Below are 19,530 nucleotides of genomic sequence, written 5' to 3' on the forward strand. Positions count from 1 at the left end.
GAATCCTCTCCTTTTTCTCCTCACCATTTGCCTGAAGTCTTCCTCCTGAGGTAAACGGAGTTCCTAACAAGCCTGGACTTGTTCAGTGCCCGGCTGCAACCTCCAGCAAGCCAAGGTATCTCTGGGGTGATTACACCACAGTTGCTGCCTTTGGTCCAGCAGCGAGGGTCAGACTGGCCCAGGCGCCATCTAACTGGTAATATTGGGATTCATATTCCAATACCTTCTTTGCCATGAGGTGCACATCATTGGCTCATGTCCAACTTGGTGTCCATCAGGATTCCCAGATCTTTTTCTGACAAGATGCTTTCCAGCTGGGTGACCCCCAGCATATAGTGACATGTGGAATTGTTCCTCACAATTCCACACATCCTTCCTCACAATGTTCTTCCAAAGGTGCAGGCCTTCGAACTTCTCTTTTCTGAACTTCCCAAGGTTTCTGTCTGCCCATTTCTTCAGCCTGTCAAGCTTGTGCTGGATAACAGCATGCCCATCTGGCCCAATAGCCATTCCTCCCAATTTCGTGCTATCAGTAAAATCTGATGTATTATCAAAATGTACTGCCTTTTAAAATGTTTTGGATACTGGCATGTGTAGATGGTTGCTATATTTCCTATGAGAATAGAAACAGGTGTTGCTGACAAAAGAATTAGAAAACTTTTTCCTAATGTTATAATGTTATACTTGCCTCTTCTTCACTGAACTGACACTGAGAGCCACAAAAACGTTTCTACATAGCATTCCTCCTGCTTACACTCATATTTGTAGTTCTAGGTCTTCTTCACCTATAATTAGAGAATTTAATTAATAACTTTGAAGGAAGGCTTGAATATATTACTACCCATTTAAGGAATGCAATGCAGCAAAATTTATCATCATGGACATAAAAATCCTGTGGATCATCTGTGTGGAAAGGGCTGAGGGACTTGCTATTCACTAATCAGTTAATCTGGATGGAGATTAAGCTACAAGACTCAGATATCTGATGCCTCTACCATAATTTGTTCTACAGGAGGAAATACTATCTGCCTTCTCTCATGATTTCTAGGAAGAAGGACTTTCAGCCTTCAAAAAAAGAAATGTCCATCTATGACAAGGACTAAATTAAATACTGAGGAGCAGACTAGAAAGGATTTAAATGTTAGCATCTAAGTGACAACCCAGTTGTAGATGAGTGTAGATGGTCAATGGCATACAGCTTGAAGAACCTCCCCAAACAAGTGCCATGCTGTTGTGGGTAATCCAAAATGTTATTATAGTCCATATCTATCTGCATCGAAAACTGTTAGTGTCTCTTTAAGACCCTGCAGCTGGAAAACAAAAACAGGGGTAGTAGGGAAGAGGTGCAGCAAATACTTTTAAAGTTGGGTCTCCCAGGCATCTCACTCTGTTGCACAGACATGTTTGCTGAAAGTGGAGGCTCTGCTTCCTAGGGGGTTGCTTCAGACAAGTGTAAGAATCCGTAACTGGATGGGCTGTTCGGGTCCAATCCAGCTAGCTATGGACTCCAGCCCACACGATCTCACATGGACAAAGGTAAAGGACCAGAAGCGCTCTTCTCCACATGGGGACAAATGTCCTCAGTTTATTCCCAGGAGAACCACCAGATGAAAAAACCCACATGGAAAAAAGAGGCCAGCCACCTGCCTCTAGGGGGTTTTAAGAGCTGGGAAAGGGGCCTGGATGAGAGGGACTACAGCCAATGGGATACAAGTGAGGAGGGGGAAGGGGAGGGACTGACTGGGGAGAGACCACCACCAGGGGGTACTGGGGAGAGGGAAAAACCATGTGATAAGAGAGGGGAAGAACAAACCATGTGATATAACATAAACTACTCAGTTCAATATAAAGACTACTCAGTGCAAATCTCCAATCACCCAGTGTAAAACAACAACTAAACAACCTATTTCATGCAATACAACAGGCAAGTTTCTGGGCTTGCAACTGTAGCGACTCAGAAAAATTGCATGTGATAATTAGGAATTGTTTCAAAGGAAGTTTGCAAGCTCCATATGCCGCAAATGCTGAAGCAGGTCCCTGGGGCTGGGCCACCCGATGTGGATGTCAGGTTATTCCCACGCCCCAACCCCCCGCCTGACACACCTGCAGTATGGAGAACAGAACCACCAACATCAGTGGAGTCCAGCAGGCAGCAGGACGAAGCAGCAGGAAGTGGAGCTGAATCCACATATGCCAAGAATTCCTATCTACCACTAGAACTGCTTCATAGGCTCCTATCTTCACGAGAGAGTTCTTTTTGACTGCTGTCCTTTTTTCCCCCCTTTGTCTTCCAAACTCCCATGTCGACTGGGGAGCAACATCTTGGGATAGAGACCTGATTTTCCCTGTCTTTCAAGCCACGTGGTAGCCTGGAGGGCACCATCTTGAGGGGAGAATCTGACGTAATTTCTCCCTTTGTCTCCCTACATACTGTTGGCAGTGAGGGTCGTGATCTTGGAAGGGAGTGGTACCCTGCCATTTTGGGTGTCTGGTTTTTCCAATAGAGTTCATGATGTCAGGAAAATCCACAAGCACCAGAGGTTTATGTCCAAAAAGGAGACAGAGGAGTCCTGTAAATTTATTCAAAAAAGGGAGAGGTCATGAGGCATTCCCCATGTGGTGTCTCAAAATTTTTAGAGGATGCAGCCTCCCTTTTATGCCAATTTCCCCGCCATATTCACCTCCCCCTTTCCCCATTGGCTGAGGTACTTGAGAGATACAGACTTCCCGAAACACCTAATAACCCCTTTTAATGTATGCACACACACTCCCCCCCGACACTCCATTTTTCTTTTTCCTTGTGTCTCTGTTATTTTTCTCTAAATCCAGAGATGTAGCACAGTCTTGAGTAACAGTCTGTGTCAGTTAGTGGAATTCCTATGGAATTTGTGGTTCCTCCCATTGCTTCTTTAATCTCTCCATATCTGGCCTTATCTACCATCAGGCCCACAGTTTGTAAAGACACCTCCTTCTCATTCCTTTCAACAAGACTTAGCAATTTTGTAGATTTTTTTTACTTTCTTCAGAGGTGGGTTGTTTGTTGTTTTGAGGGGGCTTTGCCTATTGCTGTTTCACTTGTTGGTAAACTGTTACTTTTTTCACTTATATCTAATTCCTTCCTTATTGGAGGAATAGGAAAGGAATAAGTTGAAACTAAGGAGTTAGTTACAAAAGTGTCATCCACATGTGGCAACATTAATTTAGTCAAGTGGGTGTGGTTAAAAAATGAGGGAAATGTCAAAAATTATGTTGCATTTCTGTGCTGAAGTATTTAGGAACTTAATGGCTAAAATATCCAGACTGGCAATAAATTCATCCTTAACTTGAAGTTTTCCTTAATTCTTATTAAAATCAGTGGACTTCATAAGCACGTTTTAACTGGGCTAGAAAAGATAATGAGTTGAAGTCCTTTGTAAAACCAACATCCTACACATATATTGTACAGATGTTTTGTTTGAGGACATAAAAAAACTACAGGGAGGGATTACTTTTCTGTACTTCAAGCCTACAGTGGTGGTGATCAGACAGAGCATTCCTTTCTGAGTGTAATGAGATTTCCATTCCACCAGTGCAATTGAACCAAATAAAAGTTCATTTGTCAACTAGTCTATTTGTGACAAAGTGGTTTTGTGTGAAAAAAAAATCCAAGTGAATAGGATCGCTGCAGCCTCCTCTCCCCTCTCTGTAACTATATTCATTCCTTGCAACTCACACGCCATTGTAGAAAGAAGGAAATAACTTTTTGTGGCCATGTCATATTAAAATATTAACAACTCTAGCAACATATACCATACTTGAGGGAGTTAATAATTCATTTCCCCTGCAGTAGGCCTATTTTCCATCTGCCTTCACTATTGTCCTGGTTTGGGACAAATTTGGGAGGAAAATTTTAAAGTGGTCTTTTCTAGAAACCAAATTCAAGCAGCCCCTCTCCCAACTGGTTTGGGAAAGATTTCTTTGGAGGAAAGTGGAAAAAACTGCCAAGTATTCACAAGCAGAAAAAAATAATAATACTAAACAATAAAACCTCTCGCTGTTCTGAAGAGATGGCAAATTCAGAAAGTCCTTGTCATAGGGTGTAGCTCGGCTCACTCAGTCTCTTATCAGTCCCTCTTGAGCTGGAAAATGCTGCATCCTGGGCCCCAGTGGGCCACAGGCACAAACTCCTGGTGTTGTTTTGGGTTTTCAATCCAGAGCAGAGCAAATCAGTTCCAAGAAAAAGAAAAGCCATTGTCCGGGGAACTTCTCTGCCTCAGCTAGTTAAAAACTAAGTAAAAGCAAAGGAGAGCTTTCTCCTGCTCCCTGTCCATGCTGAGGACAACACACACTGAGAGAGAGCAAGGAATGCGTGGGAGCAAGTGAAGTTTCTGAAAAAAAACTCCGTCCAGTCTTAAAGGTGCAGAAATTAAAATCCAGCATAAACAGAACAGACAATTGGGGATACAAGCACCATAAAGTCCCCCTAGGGCAACTACCTTCTGCACTGTCCATTTGAAGCCAACTGTAATTTCAATCATGGAAACTGACAGATTTTCAAGCATTGAGTCTTTAACCTGAAGGACTTGGTGAATTTGCAAATAAGGGGAAATGTTCAAAGACTCAGAATGGAAGCTTGCTTACAGAAACTGTACTGAAGACACATGATATATGATACATATACAGAAAGTTTAAAACCTCTTGCCTATCTCTCAGAGGCAGAGAGACTATAAGGCAGACAGAAAAGCTTCACTGAAAAGACTACTGTTCTCTGAGAAACCAAAAGAAACCCAAAATTGCCTTTAACAGCATCAGTAGCAGATACTTTGAATTATTTCTGGAAAGACTTGGAGCCATCATGGCTGACACACTTTATGGGGGAGATTTAATGAATCACAATGGTCTTCCTTATCTCTGCTTTCTTAAACATTTTTCCCAAGTATGATTGGAAAAAGGTACCTGCAGACTGGAATGAAGAAAAGAACATGTTGCACGTGCTCCAGGTCTCCTACACTACGGACTGCATCCCTCTTGTCCAAAATTCTCTTGAATGTCTGACTCAGCAAATCCAAATAATCTCTGGGGGAGACGAACTTTGCAGGGATCACAGAATCACAGAATGGGTAAGGTTGTAAGAGACCACAGTGGGACATCTAGCTCAATCTCCCTGCTCACACAGGGTTCCCTACAGCATATTAATCAGGAATATGTCCTGATGACTTTTGAATATCCCCAGGGAAGGAGTCTCCACAACCTCTCTGGACAACCTATTCCAGTGATAAAAGAAGTTCCTTTCCATGTTCAGGTGAAACTTCCTCTGTTCCAATTTCTGCCCATTGCTTCTCATCCTGTTGCTCATCACCAAGAAGAGCCTTGGTCCTATATCTTATGTCCCTTCAAATACTTCAGACATTGATAAAATCCCTTTTCAGTCTGCTCTCCTCCAGGTCAAACAGTCTCAGCTCCCTCAGGCTCTCCTCATGAATGAGGTGCTCCAGTACCCTCCTCATCTTCATTGCCTTCCTCTGGACTTGCTCCAGGAACTCCATGTCTTCCTTGTACTGAGGAGCTCAGGACAGGTTGCAGCACTCCAGATGCAGACTCACCAGGGCTGAGTAGAGCAGCAGGATCACTTCTTATGACCTCCTGACCACATTCCTAATGCACCCTGAAGATATCAGTGGCTCTCTGCCACAAGGACACACTGTGGCAGCCTATTGAACACCATGACCCTCTTCTCCAGAGCTGCTCCAGAGCAAGTCAGCACCCAGCCGGTACTGGTGCATGCAGTTCTTTTTCCCTAGGCGCAGGACCCTGCTCTTGCCTTAGATGAACTTCAGAAGGTTCTTCTCTGAACAAGTCTCCAACCTGTCAAGATTCTTCTGAATGGCAGCACAACATTCTGCAGTATTGGCCACTTCTGGATCCAATAGTTACGCCTGGGGGACATCACAGGCCTCCAGCTAGACCCCATACCACTGATCAGAACCCTCTGAGACCTGCCATACAGCCTGTCCTCAATCCACCTCACCATCTTCTCATCCAGCTCACACTTCCTGATCTTGCCTATCAGAATGTCACTTGCCTATCAGTGTCAAAAGCCTGGCTGAAGCCCAAGAAGACCACATTCACTGTTCTCCCTTCATTTATCCAGCCAGTTATCCCATTGTAGAAGCAATCATCTGCAATTTGGCTTCTTCCATAGCTATGACATGACAGTAAACCATTGAAGTTAATAAAATATAAATCTGTTAAGTGTTAAAAAACCCTAACTAATTAGCCAATGATCTGGTATGAAAAGATAGAAAGTCCAACAGTCCATCAGTGAACAGCAATGAACCGTGCTTAAGATTGTTGTGAATAGTACATCACAAAGTGGAAGATTAATTATTATGTAAGAGTTGAACACATGCATCATACCAGTCTAAACAAAGAAGAACCAAACATTTATGGCACTAGCCCACACACACTAACATAGTTTGTTTCCCTGACATAAAGATGTCCCTGCATTAATAAGAAGGCTAGAATTTAAACTTCTATCAGACAAGCCAAGTGCACTGGAAATCCTTCATGCATTTATTCATCACAAATTGCACCCAGCTGTATAGCAGAAAGTGTTTTACGTATGAAGAACTGAAGCAGAGATATTTAAGTCAAGATCACACAGCTTTTTAGCCACCTAATATGCGTGCAACATAACTGGGTCATTCATGATGCTTGCTCTGGAAACAGTATTTTTTCCTTAGCATACAGTGTTGAAATCATTTCAGTCTTACATTTAGGCATGGCAATCTGCCCATTTGAGAACTGTCATTTATGAAAAACCCTCTCACAAGGGTTAACTGTGGCCCATTACTTGTTCCCAGCTTTTTCTTAGAAAGGAGAGTAATACATTTTTCCACAGCTCTTTAGCACTCTGTTTTCGTTTTCTAATCAAAATGTCATTCTTTTTTAATTGCTATGACGTTGAAAAAATCAGACTATATGCAAAGGCTTTTTCAAATACAGCATAAAAATAAGGCTCAGCAATGCAGTGTGTAACCAAAAAGTAAGAAAAACAAGAGGTTATAAGTTTCCATACCATACTAAAAAAGGGTTAAGAGGAAGAAACCAAAAACATGGACACCAAGGGACACAAAAGTGATGTGAGTATTTTAGGAGGCATCGGTGTGAAAGTGTTAGAGTATTCTATGGTTATCTGATTGATCACATCCTATACTGGATGAGAAAAAGAAAACAAATGAGGCAAACACAAATATAAACCCTGATTGATTAACATTAACAAAGACAGTAACCAGAAAAAAAGAACTGAAAATATCTGTTTGCATTAATTGTTGGTTGGCCTATCAAGAAACAGCAGGCTACATTGGTTTTGGCTGTGATAGAATTTTTTTTCTTCATAGTAGCTCATATGGTGCTATGTTCTGGATTTATGACCAAAACAGTGCTGATAACACAGCGATGTTTTTATTATTGCTGAGCAGCATTTATATAGCATCAAGGCATTAGTCCCCCATACTGCCCCACTAGCAAATATGCTGGAAGCACACAAGAAATTGGTAGGGACACAGCTGGGACAGTTGACCCCAACTGACCAGAGGGATATCTCTATCATACAGGATCGCACTCATCTCAGGGAAAACGAGGAGGAAGAAAAGGGCATTTAGAGTTATGCAGTCTGTGTTCCCAAGTAAGTGTTGTGCATGATGGAGCCCTGCTTTCCTGGAAATGGTTAAACACCTATGCTCATGAGAAGTAGTGAATGAATTCCGTATTTTGCTTTGCCTATTAAGCTGTCCTTATCTCAACCCATGATTTTTTTCACTTTTACCCTTCCAATTCTCTCCCCCATCTCACCAGGTGTGAGTGAGCGAGCAGCAGCTTACCAAGGTCAACTCAACATAGGCAAAATGGGACTTTGCAAATAGTAAAGATGCAAACCTTAGCATGTTGCAAGCAGTGGGTGGAAATATGACAACTGATGAGGCAATGTGCAGGGCAAGAGAGAGCAGGGAGGAACAAAGAGGGAATAGGTAAAAAGGTCTATAAACAGTCAGTCAAAACACACTCATCACTGCAAGTCTATTCTACCTTCTCATTGCCACTGCCTCTCCTTGAGCCTTCTCTTGAGCATTTGCATCACCATGGACAAAAGATTCATTGCTCCCTTAATGTCAATGCCCCTTGAAAAAAAAAACATCAAAAACCCAGCACTTCTGACCATGACAAGCTACTTTATAGAAGAAACTCCCAGTCTCATTTGGCAGCATAGACTCAATCACTAAAAAAAAAGCTGTATGGTACATGCCAGGGTAACAAATAAATCACACATGGAATAAAGAGGAAAATACCTCAGAAAATAGCCAGGAGGTAGAAGCAGGGGTAGTACTCCTATGAGTGAAATTCAGGTATCCTCTTGGCTGCTTGGCATGAGAGCCTACATACAATCTTACCACATCTGACACCATGACAACACAGGTTGTACAATGTTTTCTAGCCAGAAAGGGAAAAAATGTGATCCATGGATAACTTGTTCTTTTTCACACCAATTGCTGTGCTCACACATCCTCATATGATATTCATTCTGTACATAGTGATTTTCACTGCCCACATTAACAAAGTAATTCAGACTGTTTTGCTCATCCTCCCAGGCCAAGAGTTAAACAAAGAGTAAGCATGAACAGAGCCACTGAGATGTGTTGGAGCAAGTGTAATCAAAAGATTCCTACTGGAACAGAATTCAATTCCATACAACTTCAGGAGGGCTGTGCATATTTGTCCAGACAAATACCAATCAGGCACCCCTCCAGAAGGCTCTCCTGTTTCATGGAGGTATTATAGCTTGCTCAGAGATCCCTTAACTTGGATTGCATTGCTCAATACTGAATACACACAACAGCAGCTCCAGAGGTGAATTCTACCTTTAGTTTTTTGAGAAGACTGAAGTATTTAATTCAGAGTGCTTTTGGGATGTTTTGAACTGTGGCTAAGACAAATTTCAGTTTTGCTCCTCCTAAGAGTAAGATATACCCATGCTCCCCAGCATTGTGTCTTTCATAGCATATAACTATTCGCAAAAATGGCTGTCTGGACAAGGAGGAATTTTGAACATTTTCATAAATATTGAAATAATGTCCATCTGATGGCTGCATCTAACAGTGTCTCACATCAAAATAATCCAGCAACTCAGGAAAGATTTCAGACTTCATGAAAGAGGCCTCAGGCTGGAAAATTACCAAGATTCCAAAACACTCAGGCAATTGCTGGAATAAAATACTGAAGTGAAACCTCCTCATGGAGCAAGACGAAGTGGACAATTCTCTTATGTACAATATCTGTGAGGAAAAAAAATAAAACACAAATTCACCTCAAATCAGGAAAAATATTTTAAAATTACATCTTTTAAGGATGTCACCATAAAAACAATGCTTCTACCACTCTGACAGAGTGGTTAAATCCTCGAGGGTCTGTGAAGCATTAAAAGTTTACAAAAGATGATACCAAAAAGTAAATATATAGCGTATAGGTTTATAATGCTACACCAATTATTTAAATCTTCCTTGGGAAATTCTTAGTATCTGCACTAAACCATAACAAACAGATGTTCTCAGGAAAAGCACAGTTATAAAAATAGGATATAAACCCCTGCATAGACTTCTGCTAGAAAAGAAGTATTGTTTTCTATGGCTAGGACCACTAGGTGTATAAAAAGCATTTTAATATTAGAATCAGTGTAAGAAAACAAAGGGAAAAAAACACAACCAAAAAAACACGCCAGTAAATTCCAATTTCTCTGCTAGAAGCTAGAGGCTTTACGACTTTCAAAAAATAATATCTCAAAATAATAATAAACATTAATAACAACTTTAAAACAAAGACAACAAGACAACACACATGATTAGTGAGTCTGAGTATTCAGCTTGAGACTTTTAAAACAGCCTGACTCATTTTTTCTTTCCCAAATGCCTAGGACCTGAATCTAACTGCCTAAAAATATAAATATTGGAAGTCCTCAGGTACAGTAAAAATACTGACTTTCAGACAGACAAAAATGAAGAGTGATATTCTGCTGAAACTAAGTATGGCAAATCACCCTACTAACTGGAGTTCACAAGCAGAGCTGTTGAACTTACTGCACAATGCTTTTGTAGGATTGACTTGCTGTCCAGCAAGCAGCTGCTGCAGCTTCTTGATGTCTATGCATGCTTCAGCCATACTTTCCAGATCTCTACCTTGAGCAGAACTTTGACATCCATCCTCTGATGCTAAAAGAGTAAGAACACAACACTTAGTCCAAACATGAAAAGTAGTTTCAACACCCATTAGGACATACCATCCCGCTGAAGTGCTGGAACTCAACTGGCTCGTTTTTCAGAGCAGTGAAAGGAAAAGAAATCCCAGTTTTCCTATCAAACTGTCAAGAATAATGGAAGAGATTCCCCACCACCACCCCAAACATGAAACAGACACACCACTGGCCACTCCATTTTTTAAGATTTCATTTGAAGACTTCAAAGTACTTGATGCTATTTTCTAAAGAATAAAGGTTAAAAAGTACTGTTATAAGCAACACAGAAGTAATGAGATCAGACAGACACAAGAGGTTAACAGGGAAACTTACCCCAGGGAGGATTTCCCAGGTCTTTAAAATGTGTTGTTACAGATACTAAGTCTGTTTCTATTTTCAAGTTCATTTCACCACTCAAGTTTGCTTCAATCACCTGCAATCAATCTCAGTTTTAGGCAACCCACTTTCCCACTGCAGAATTACAGAAAAATACAGTTTGGTTTTGTTCAAATACAAGCTTCCAGGAGTACTTCAGTACAAGTCAACCATACTTTCTGAAAATGGTTGAACATTTGAATGTTCAGCTATAAAATGCATTCCCCATCATTCCCATGTGAATTACTCTAGACCAAACTTTCAGAAGTTATGAAAAGAAAGAAATTTAATTGTTCTCCAGTACTTTTAGAACAAGTATTAGCTTTGGGAAGTTCATGTGCTGAGGAAAAGACTTCAGAAATAAGAGACTGAAGCGGAAGAAATGCAAAGATTTCTGAATTTTCATTCAGTTATTCAACAAACAGAAAGGCACCTACAGAGTCTATATGACACACACAGAAAAGGGGATGCACCAGGAGCTTTCAGTGCTGCTTTCAAGAATTCAAAATAGACAACAACTGGATCAGATCAGTAACTCCAAGGACTTTGAACTGACAGAAATCCTGGAAAAGTGCTAAAAGCTTTCAAATTCCATCCTGTAAACTGGAAGAAGGAATTTGAAGGAGACTATATATGGTCTTACACAAATCCCAAGCAGATCAGAGGATTCCTAAAGCACAACTAAGCACTTTGTTTCTGTGATTAGATGAATTTTCAGTAATTAAAAAAAAAAAAATACTTGTACTGCAACCAGAATCTTGTATAGAATGGCTCCAAACAATGGACAATGGACAAGTACTTAGAAGCAAGAAATTGCTTCTAAGCCCATTTTGCAGCACTGATCTTGACCAGTTTTATTACCAGGATGCATCTTGCAAAAATAATTAATTGTGACACTTGATGATTTTGTTTTCTAACAACATGAAAGTAAGGCACTTAGTTTAAGTTCAATCCCATCATACAACTATCCTGTGTGAGAAAAGAGCCTCAGCTCTAAACAAAAGCACTGAGCTCAATTTTGCATAAGCATATTCACCAAGGACATGGGAGAAGGAAAGGAAATAAAAACAAAGCCCCCAAAAAATCTCACAAAAGAAAAGAGTTTGATGTGTATTTGCAGGATGGCTGCCATTTGCAAAACTGCCAGTAACCCAGGGTAATCTCTCAACTCTTCCAAGTCTTGAAAAATTGAGACTGTTCCAATTTCAGGATTCTCAGTTAACAGAAAATTTCCTATTTATCAAAACTGGTATGAACAGTATGAACTGGTATTTCAAAGCTCTACATTTACTTACTAACTTTGATGTCAGTCAGTTATGATGACTGTGACAAACAACTAAATAAAAAACCAAAGCCCTTTTCTGTCCAACTGCAGAGGGCTTTTTTCAGTTAAAAGGCCCACCGGCAAATCCGAAATCCAGGGTAGACTGCAAATCCAACATGTCAGTCTAAAGCACAGGGGGCTGTTAGCAGCATTTCCTTTAAATCCTGTCAGGTTCACCTGAAGTTCATTCACAGACACCTAACACAACACTCACTTAATAGGCATTTCCTTAATGAAATAGCCCAGAAAGTCTCCAATTAGCTTCCTGAAGGACTGTCATTTCTTACCAGCTATAAAGAGTAGTTTGTAGCAACACAATGCCATGTTCTTTCATGGATTTAATACAAAGAGTATCACTTTCTGAGAAACCCAGGAAAAGTTCTTCAGTGTAAATCCTAAAATAAATCCCATCATTCTATTCAGGCTTTACACAGGCTTCAGGTGCCTTGATTTCAGTGTCTAAGTCATCTCAAAATAAGATAATGTGGCAGCACCAGTTTAGGCAACCTGTTATGTCCCTCATGAAATAACATCTGTAGCATATATGCTTTAAGTGCCTTAACTTACAATGAAATTGCTGAGATTCTTCATTCTTTCCACAACACTCTTCATTGTTTTCAGCACTGGTAGGTAAATACTGACCTAGGAATACATAAGAACTGCATTTGCACAAGTACTTCAGATGTGATTGGGACACATTTATTTCTACTTTCAATTCTATCATAGTTTGGACAGCATTATCTATGGCTTTCAGGGTGCACAATATCTATCTGAAATCAGCAAATGTCTCAGGAACAGAGGAACTCTTTCCCATTATACCAACAGGCCATCACTCTAGCAATTGTTCCAGACTTAACATTCCAAGTCTATGTTCAAAATAGAGGCATGTTTTTCCAGATCAGACTCTCACATGAACATTTGTGCTACTAAATAGTCAATAATATAGCCAAAAAGAAAATAACAACATTCCTATGATATACTGCAGTAATTTCTGGAACTACAGCAGTGTAAATCTGAAATAAAATAACAAAATACTGAAAGTTTCCTCATGTTCATCTTCAGAATCTAAATACTCTTAGCTATAGAGGTAACAGACATTCATAACCTCAAATAGGAGCACATTTGTACAAGTACCTTTCTTTACAACTCTGCTAAAAGTCAAAATCAGGAGGCAACACATATATCTTTAACTCTGCCAGATAGGCCATAGATTTCAGAAATAAAAGATTATTTGGGTCATTTGGCACCTGAACAGCTGAAACAGTCTAAACTTGTGTGGTTTAGAGACGCTCCAGACTCAAGCCATGCAAGTCCTTTTCTCCTCCCTTCCTCTGCCATGAACATCACAGAAACAATTGGCAACCACCTGCTCTGTTTCCATAGATTCTCGGCTCTCTTGTCAGGATAGAAGCCATGTTCCATACCCCTCCAAAACTGCAGCCTCCAGTCTTTCCTCTTTCCACTCCTTTCCAAACCCCACCATAGTATACTCTATAGCAATACCACTCCACTTGCAAACTCCCCTTTCAGAAGGGAATATAAAAGCAGAAGCTTACATCAAAGTCTGGCATGCTGGGCTCTCTGAAGTCATTCCACATTCTTCTGGGAATAACTCCCACAGGAATGTCATGTGTCACAATCCTACTGCTGCTTGATAAGGATGGCTTGAAGGAAAAAGAGGATGCTTTTGCAGTTAAACACAAGATTGGAATTCTAAATTTAAATTTTTCAGACCCGCTCTGGGAAATGCTATAACTACATGCCCAACATTCAGTTCCAGTTTTCCCTCAGTTCTTATCGATATGCTTTTAAGTTGGCTTCCCTTTCAAATGAGGAAGAGTTTGTGATGTATCAGTCATTAGTGTAACTATAAGCTATCCTTAGAGCTGAACAGGTGAATCAGGAGAGTTAACAACAATAAAAGAATCAGAAGTTAGCATACAATATCAGGAAAACCAAAGACAAAACACAGAGCCAAACACTGAAACCCCCTTCACCTAATGGCTTCAGTGAAAAGGCAATAATCCGCAGAAGATACAGAGGATGAAGGAATGGAGAAAAGCAGACATTAAAAAAACTTCTTCCAATAACATAGCTTTCTTCTTCTACCTCCTCCTTGCCTTTTGGAAAATACAAAGCTGGTTCTGTACGCTACCAACCATGATGGCAAGAAAGGCTAGTGAAACGGAAAATGGTACATTTCTTTAATTTTCTAGAATTATACCATATATTACCCTTTGATCTTAGGAAATGCACTAAATTTTAGAGAACTTTTTCTTAATAATGAATGTGAAAGCATGGTTGCACTTACTATCTCCACAGCAACTCTGAGACAGGGACAGTGTTTATTAGTCAACTTGATCTTCACTGCCTTAGCACTCTGGGCAGTTTTTAATGCTCTCCATAGGTTCTCAGGCACAAACTCTAAATAGATTTCATTGTGCTCTGCAGCTACTCCTTCCATCTGAAATTCATCGAAGAAATTCCCCTACAATTTTTGAAAGTCAGGAAATAAAGCAAACAAGAGAGGCAAGTTTCATTTATCGGACCTTAAGCTTAGAACTGCATTTGTACACCAGAAACCCCGCTCTGCCTCACATCACCTGAGGAATCACAACCCTGAAAACTCATTGCTTCAGGCTAAGCCATTTAACCTACTCCCCTAACACCTAATCAGTCCATTAGACAGCGAGTTATGCTTTCCTGTTTCCAGTTTTGGGCAGGCCCATGTGGGCCAGCACACACTGAAGCTTTACACTGAAGTGACAATCAAGGAAAAGGGAGTATCCAACCTGAAACACCCGTGCAACCAGACAGACCTTGAGAGACCTGGCACATCGAAGGTGAGGGCTACGAGAAATGCCTCGTACATCAAACCCAATTGCACGCTCTGGTTTTCAAAATGTGGTTTCTGAACTTTCCTGGGCTCACCTGGCTCAGTTCACACCACATACTGGCGCCTCCATTTGCTACTTTATCGGAGAGGATGAAATACAGCTTGCAGACAGTAAGGCGCAGGATGCAGGTCTTGGCTAACTTGACGATTGTGTTAATTATACCTGCCGGAGGGAGGGAGGAGGATGTTACAGCGGTGATCACTCCATGCACCCCAGTTTCTGCCGGACAGAAAAACCTTCAGCTTTTACAAACGCAGCTCGTGCTGCTTCGCAAACTCCTAAACACCTCGGGGCGAAGGAAAGGGCCTCATGCCACGTCCTCCCAGGAAAGCACTGTGGTCCTCACCTCCCTTCCTCTTTTCTTTGTCCGAGAAAGCCGGCCCCAGCCGCTCACAGAGGCACTGCCGCCCTTGAGCCTGCCCCGACATACTCACGGCTGAAGTGGTTGAGACAGGCAAGATCCACGATCTTAGCCCGAAATCGCATGGCGACGCCGGCCCTCCCAGCCCCTTGCCCGCCGCCACAGAAGGCGGCCCGGGGGGAAGGGAGGGGCCTCACGCCCAATAGCTCCGCGCCGTCCCCGGATGCGCGGCGGGTTGGGCAGGGTCTGGCACAGACCGAGCGGGCTAACTTCCGCTGCGGTGCCAGTCGTCGCAATCCGGACTGAAAAGCTTGGCTGGAAAATGCTTTGGCATCCCCGGAACACACGTGAAAATTCGTCTGTATGGGTCGCAGTCCCGATGTCTCGAGATAATTCTTTTTCAAATCCAAGGGAGCCCTTGCAGCAGACGCCATCAGCCCCTGGCAGGGACCAAGTTCCGACACTGCCCCAGAGGACGCGGGGGTGAGGAAGGAAAGCAACGGTCGTGTTACCAGGTGGAGCGAACAGCTTCGTGAGGGGCCTTTTCACTGCCTCATTGTTACCAGGCCACCCAGAAAGGGCTGGGCAACCGAAAGTGTTTTGAGAAAGATACTCTCTGTCAGGCCGGGCACCTCATGTAGCCAGGCTCCCAGCTTAATGCATGGTGCACCTGGATTTATGCAAAGGTTGGAATAGATCAAGAAAATAGAAAGTGAAGGAAAACTTTGCTTTACCTAGTAAATGTGCAGCATGCCTGTTTCCTATAGATGGTGTCCTTTACCTTAATGGTTTTGGTTCCTTGCAGTCCTTCAAAACTACAGCATTTGCAGAGACAAATCCTGACAGACCACAAAAAACAACACTAGTTTTCTAATGTTCTTTTTTGGTCTGCCAGGAGTGTCTGGTGTTCTTTTGTTTGCAAAATCCCCAGATCAGCTAAATTGCCTCTCTAACATTTAATTTTTAAATATTCTTGGGATACTGCTTACATGCCTTGATACTCTCTTTCAGTTGTCATTATGAAGAAAATGAAAAGAAATAACCTTCAGTCTGCATAATGACAGATACAACAATAGTTTCTGGAGAGGTTATTCTCTCCTTGTATTTCTCTTAGGCCTCATAAATTTTGTAGAAATAAGCTGAAGATTTTCCTAGAAAAACCAGTGCAACAAGGTGTCACAAATTCTCATCTTGAATCCTGCCAACTATGCCAATTTGTCACAAATATGTGGTTTAGGGTCACTCAGAGAATCATCATGAAAGGTATTAGCAAAAGTTAATATACTTTTATAAAAGTGTGACATAAAGTTCAATGAAAAGATTCACTCCATCATGGATGAAACATACAAAGAAAAATCTAGTTAGAATAATTTTAGAATTTTTACAGAGAAAAAAAGAGTAAGGAAGACTGTCCCGTTGAATCACAAATTCAGACTATACCCTCTTACTTTCTAAACTCATAGAGCTTAGGTGCAGCTTGGGCCAGTCTTAGCTTCAGACTTGGACAATAGTTTATAACTAACAGAATTATCTCCAACTTTTTCATTAAATACTGGTCCGTTAGCCTTTTGTTTGTGAAACATGGCTGCAGAAGATAAAGCCCTGATGGTGTGAAATCCCACACATTAAACTTTGCAGTTTAACACACTTTTCATCTTTCACAGACATAATTGTTGACTGCTTTTAGTGAAATGATTGCTGCATGAAGGTTAAGCAGGAATTTGCAGAAGGAAGTTTGATCTAATCCCTTTCAAGTGGCATCCTGATTGATACATGTGGATTCCATAAGGTTTAAGAGATCCACATAATTTGCTTTTCTGCCTTTGACTATGGTTTCCTGGTTTGACCCTGGCCAAATGCCAGGCACCCACAAAAGTCACTCACTGACCCTCCCCTGCCACAGCTGGGCAGAGGAGAGAAAAAATTAAGAAAGTGCTCATGAGTTGAGATAAGGACTGGGAGAAGACACTCCAAGGGCAAAATAGGCTCGACTTAGAGATACCAAGTAGATTTATTACTAATAAAATCAGAGGAGGATAATGAGATGTACAATAAGCTCTTAAAAACATCTTCCTTCAAACCCTCTTTCCTTCCCACCAACAGGGCAGGGAGACAAAGCATGGGGAGTTTTGGTCAGTTCGTCACCTGAGATCTGCTGCTCAGGGAGGAGCGTCCTTCCCCTGTGAGACTGTGGAGTTCCTCCCATGGGAGACAGTTCTTCATGAACTTCTCCAGCATGGGTCCACTCTCATGAGCAGCAGTCCTCCCAAAACTGCTGCGGCATGGGTCACACTTCCATAGGGTGCAGTCCTCCAAGGATAGGCTGCTCCAGCCTGAAAGCAGGGGTCCCCTCTCCCCACTGGCTCTTCCACTGGATCACAGCATTCTCCAGGCATCCACCTGTCCTGGCATGGGCACCTCCCCCACAGGCTGCAAATGGATCTCTGCAACCCCTGTGGATCTGCGTGGCCTGCAGAGGAATCTTAGCTTCAGTTCCTGGAGCACCTCCTCCTTCTCCTTCTTCACTGACTTTGGTGTCTCCATGTTGTTTCCTTAACATGTTCTCACCTCCTCTTCATCTCTAGCTGGAATTCAAACTGTGCCACCACTTTGTTTTGATTTTCTTCTTAAATATGTTATCACAGAGGCATTACCGTCATTTCTGATTGGCCCAGCCTTGGTCAGTGGCATATCTGTCTTCAGAACCATCAGATATTGGCTCTGCTGGACATGGCGGAAGCTTCTGGCAGCTTTTCACAGAAGCTGTGGCCTCCCTGCTACCAAAACCTAGGCCATGCAAAACCAACCCAGCTGGACAGAAGTTTGTTCTCTAGCTTGTTTTTTAGATATGGTCTGTTGGTAACAATGCTTTATAACATCTGAAGATTAGGCCACAATGAGAAGACAGACTTTATGTATACAAAAAATTTCCATTGCTTGCCTTAAATAATAAAGAACAGGGAATTAATAACCAAGATGGGCGTCAGAAATAAATTGCTCTTGCAGTTGACTGCAATCACAGTTAACTGACAGGCTCTACTTCAGGGATTCAGGCCAGGCAGGAGCCATTTATTACTATAATAAATGTAGGCTGTAGGAGAGAAGGCACATTAACAGAGGTTCAATTCTCTATTCATACTGGCTTAATATGGAAGGGTAGGGTATATCACATTGACAGCAGATACAGACAGATTTGTGAAGGAACCTTGAAATGGCAATGCAGCACTGGCAGTGTAGGAAACTGTCACAGCAGTTGTACCTCTCTTCTCCTAATAACTCAGAACCTCTGTGCTGTCTGTGGATCTTCTCAGCCTGTGTCCTGGTTTAGGGCAAATTTGGGAGAAAACCTACAAAAGGGGGCCCCCCCAGAAAGCAAACCCACATGACCCCTCCCCCCAACCGGTTTGGGAAGGATTTCCTCAGAGAGAGAGGCCTGTTTATTTAGCAGGCCAAGCACTCCCCAGTATACAAAATGAACAATACCGAATGACAAAACTCATTCACTGTTCTGAAGAGATGACAAATTCAGAAAGCCTCTTTGGTGGGTGGTCCCTCTGTTATCAGTTCCTCCAGTGCTGGGAAAGGCTGTGGCTCAGAGTAGACCCCGGCAGGCTACGAAGTGCAAGCTCTCGGTGTTTCCCTGGGTCCTGGTCTGGAGCAAGTTTAAATGGTTCCAAGAAAATGAAAAGAAAAAAGTCCAGGGAAAGCTTGGACTCCCTCAGCTAGCTAAACTAACTAACTAAAAAGCAAAAGGAACATGGTGTTCTGCCCTGTCTGTGCCCAGACAACAACAGTGTGCTCTATGTTCCAGCAGACTGTGGAGGAGTAAGTCCAGTCCCTGATAAAAAACTCCGTGCTTCTTCTTCTCCCCACCTTTGCTCTCAGCCAGTCTTGAAGGCATAGAATGTAATATCCAGCATAAATAGAACACGTGATTGGGGATACAAGCATCATAACGTCACCCTAGGACAACCTGTCATCCTCTTGCTTGTGCGTTGTCAACTTTTAGGCCTAGAGAGTCTTGCTGCCACACAATTTCTTGTGATCACAACCAATTTCTTCTACAGTGTTTGCTTGGTTGATGTATTTTTTCCAATTTTTCTATTAGTTATTTACATAATAAATGGATTATACATGCATTTGAAACCACAAGTTCTATGTTTTCAAGCCTGTCTAAATAACTTCAAAGTATAATTATTTAGGGAATAAGGCATTCACACTGCTTAGGTTGCTTGATGGAGAGACAAAGTGAAGTAAAAATCTGATAATGTCAACTCTGAGAACCAGAGGGACACTGAACATATCACCA

The 19,530-nt window shown here is 41.8% G+C and overlaps 1 protein-coding gene across 4 annotated transcripts; it reads right to left on the minus strand.

Moving 5' to 3' along the window:
* Positions 1 to 6,529: 6,529 nt before the first annotated feature.
* Positions 6,530 to 15,418, minus strand: HUS1 (HUS1 checkpoint clamp component). Of its 4 annotated transcripts, none has more exons than XM_054273596.1 (8): positions 15,295 to 15,418; positions 14,895 to 15,079; positions 14,275 to 14,451; positions 13,520 to 13,627; positions 12,531 to 12,605; positions 10,598 to 10,697; positions 10,110 to 10,241; positions 6,530 to 9,311 (listed from the first exon to the last, which is right to left on the minus strand). In XM_054273596.1, the coding sequence occupies exons 1-8, from the start codon at positions 15,344 to 15,346 to the stop codon at positions 9,229 to 9,231; spliced, it is 912 nt and encodes a 303-aa protein (XP_054129571.1). In that variant the 5' UTR covers positions 15,347 to 15,418; the 3' UTR covers positions 6,530 to 9,228. The 4 variants fall into 4 exon arrangements, with proteins under 4 accessions (XP_054129571.1, XP_054129573.1, XP_054129574.1 ...); XM_054273598.1 differs by having other exon boundaries at positions 14,895 to 15,022; positions 15,295 to 15,417; XM_054273599.1 differs by having other exon boundaries at positions 15,207 to 15,408.
* Between the last annotated feature and the right edge of the window lie 4,112 nt (positions 15,419 to 19,530).

Source organism: Melozone crissalis, unplaced genomic scaffold (assembly GCF_028551555.1).
Source record: "Melozone crissalis strain CALT ecotype California unplaced genomic scaffold, PUWL_Pcris_2 ptg000016l_1, whole genome shotgun sequence".
In the NCBI taxonomy this organism is placed as follows: Eukaryota; Metazoa; Chordata; class Aves; order Passeriformes; family Passerellidae; genus Melozone; species Melozone crissalis.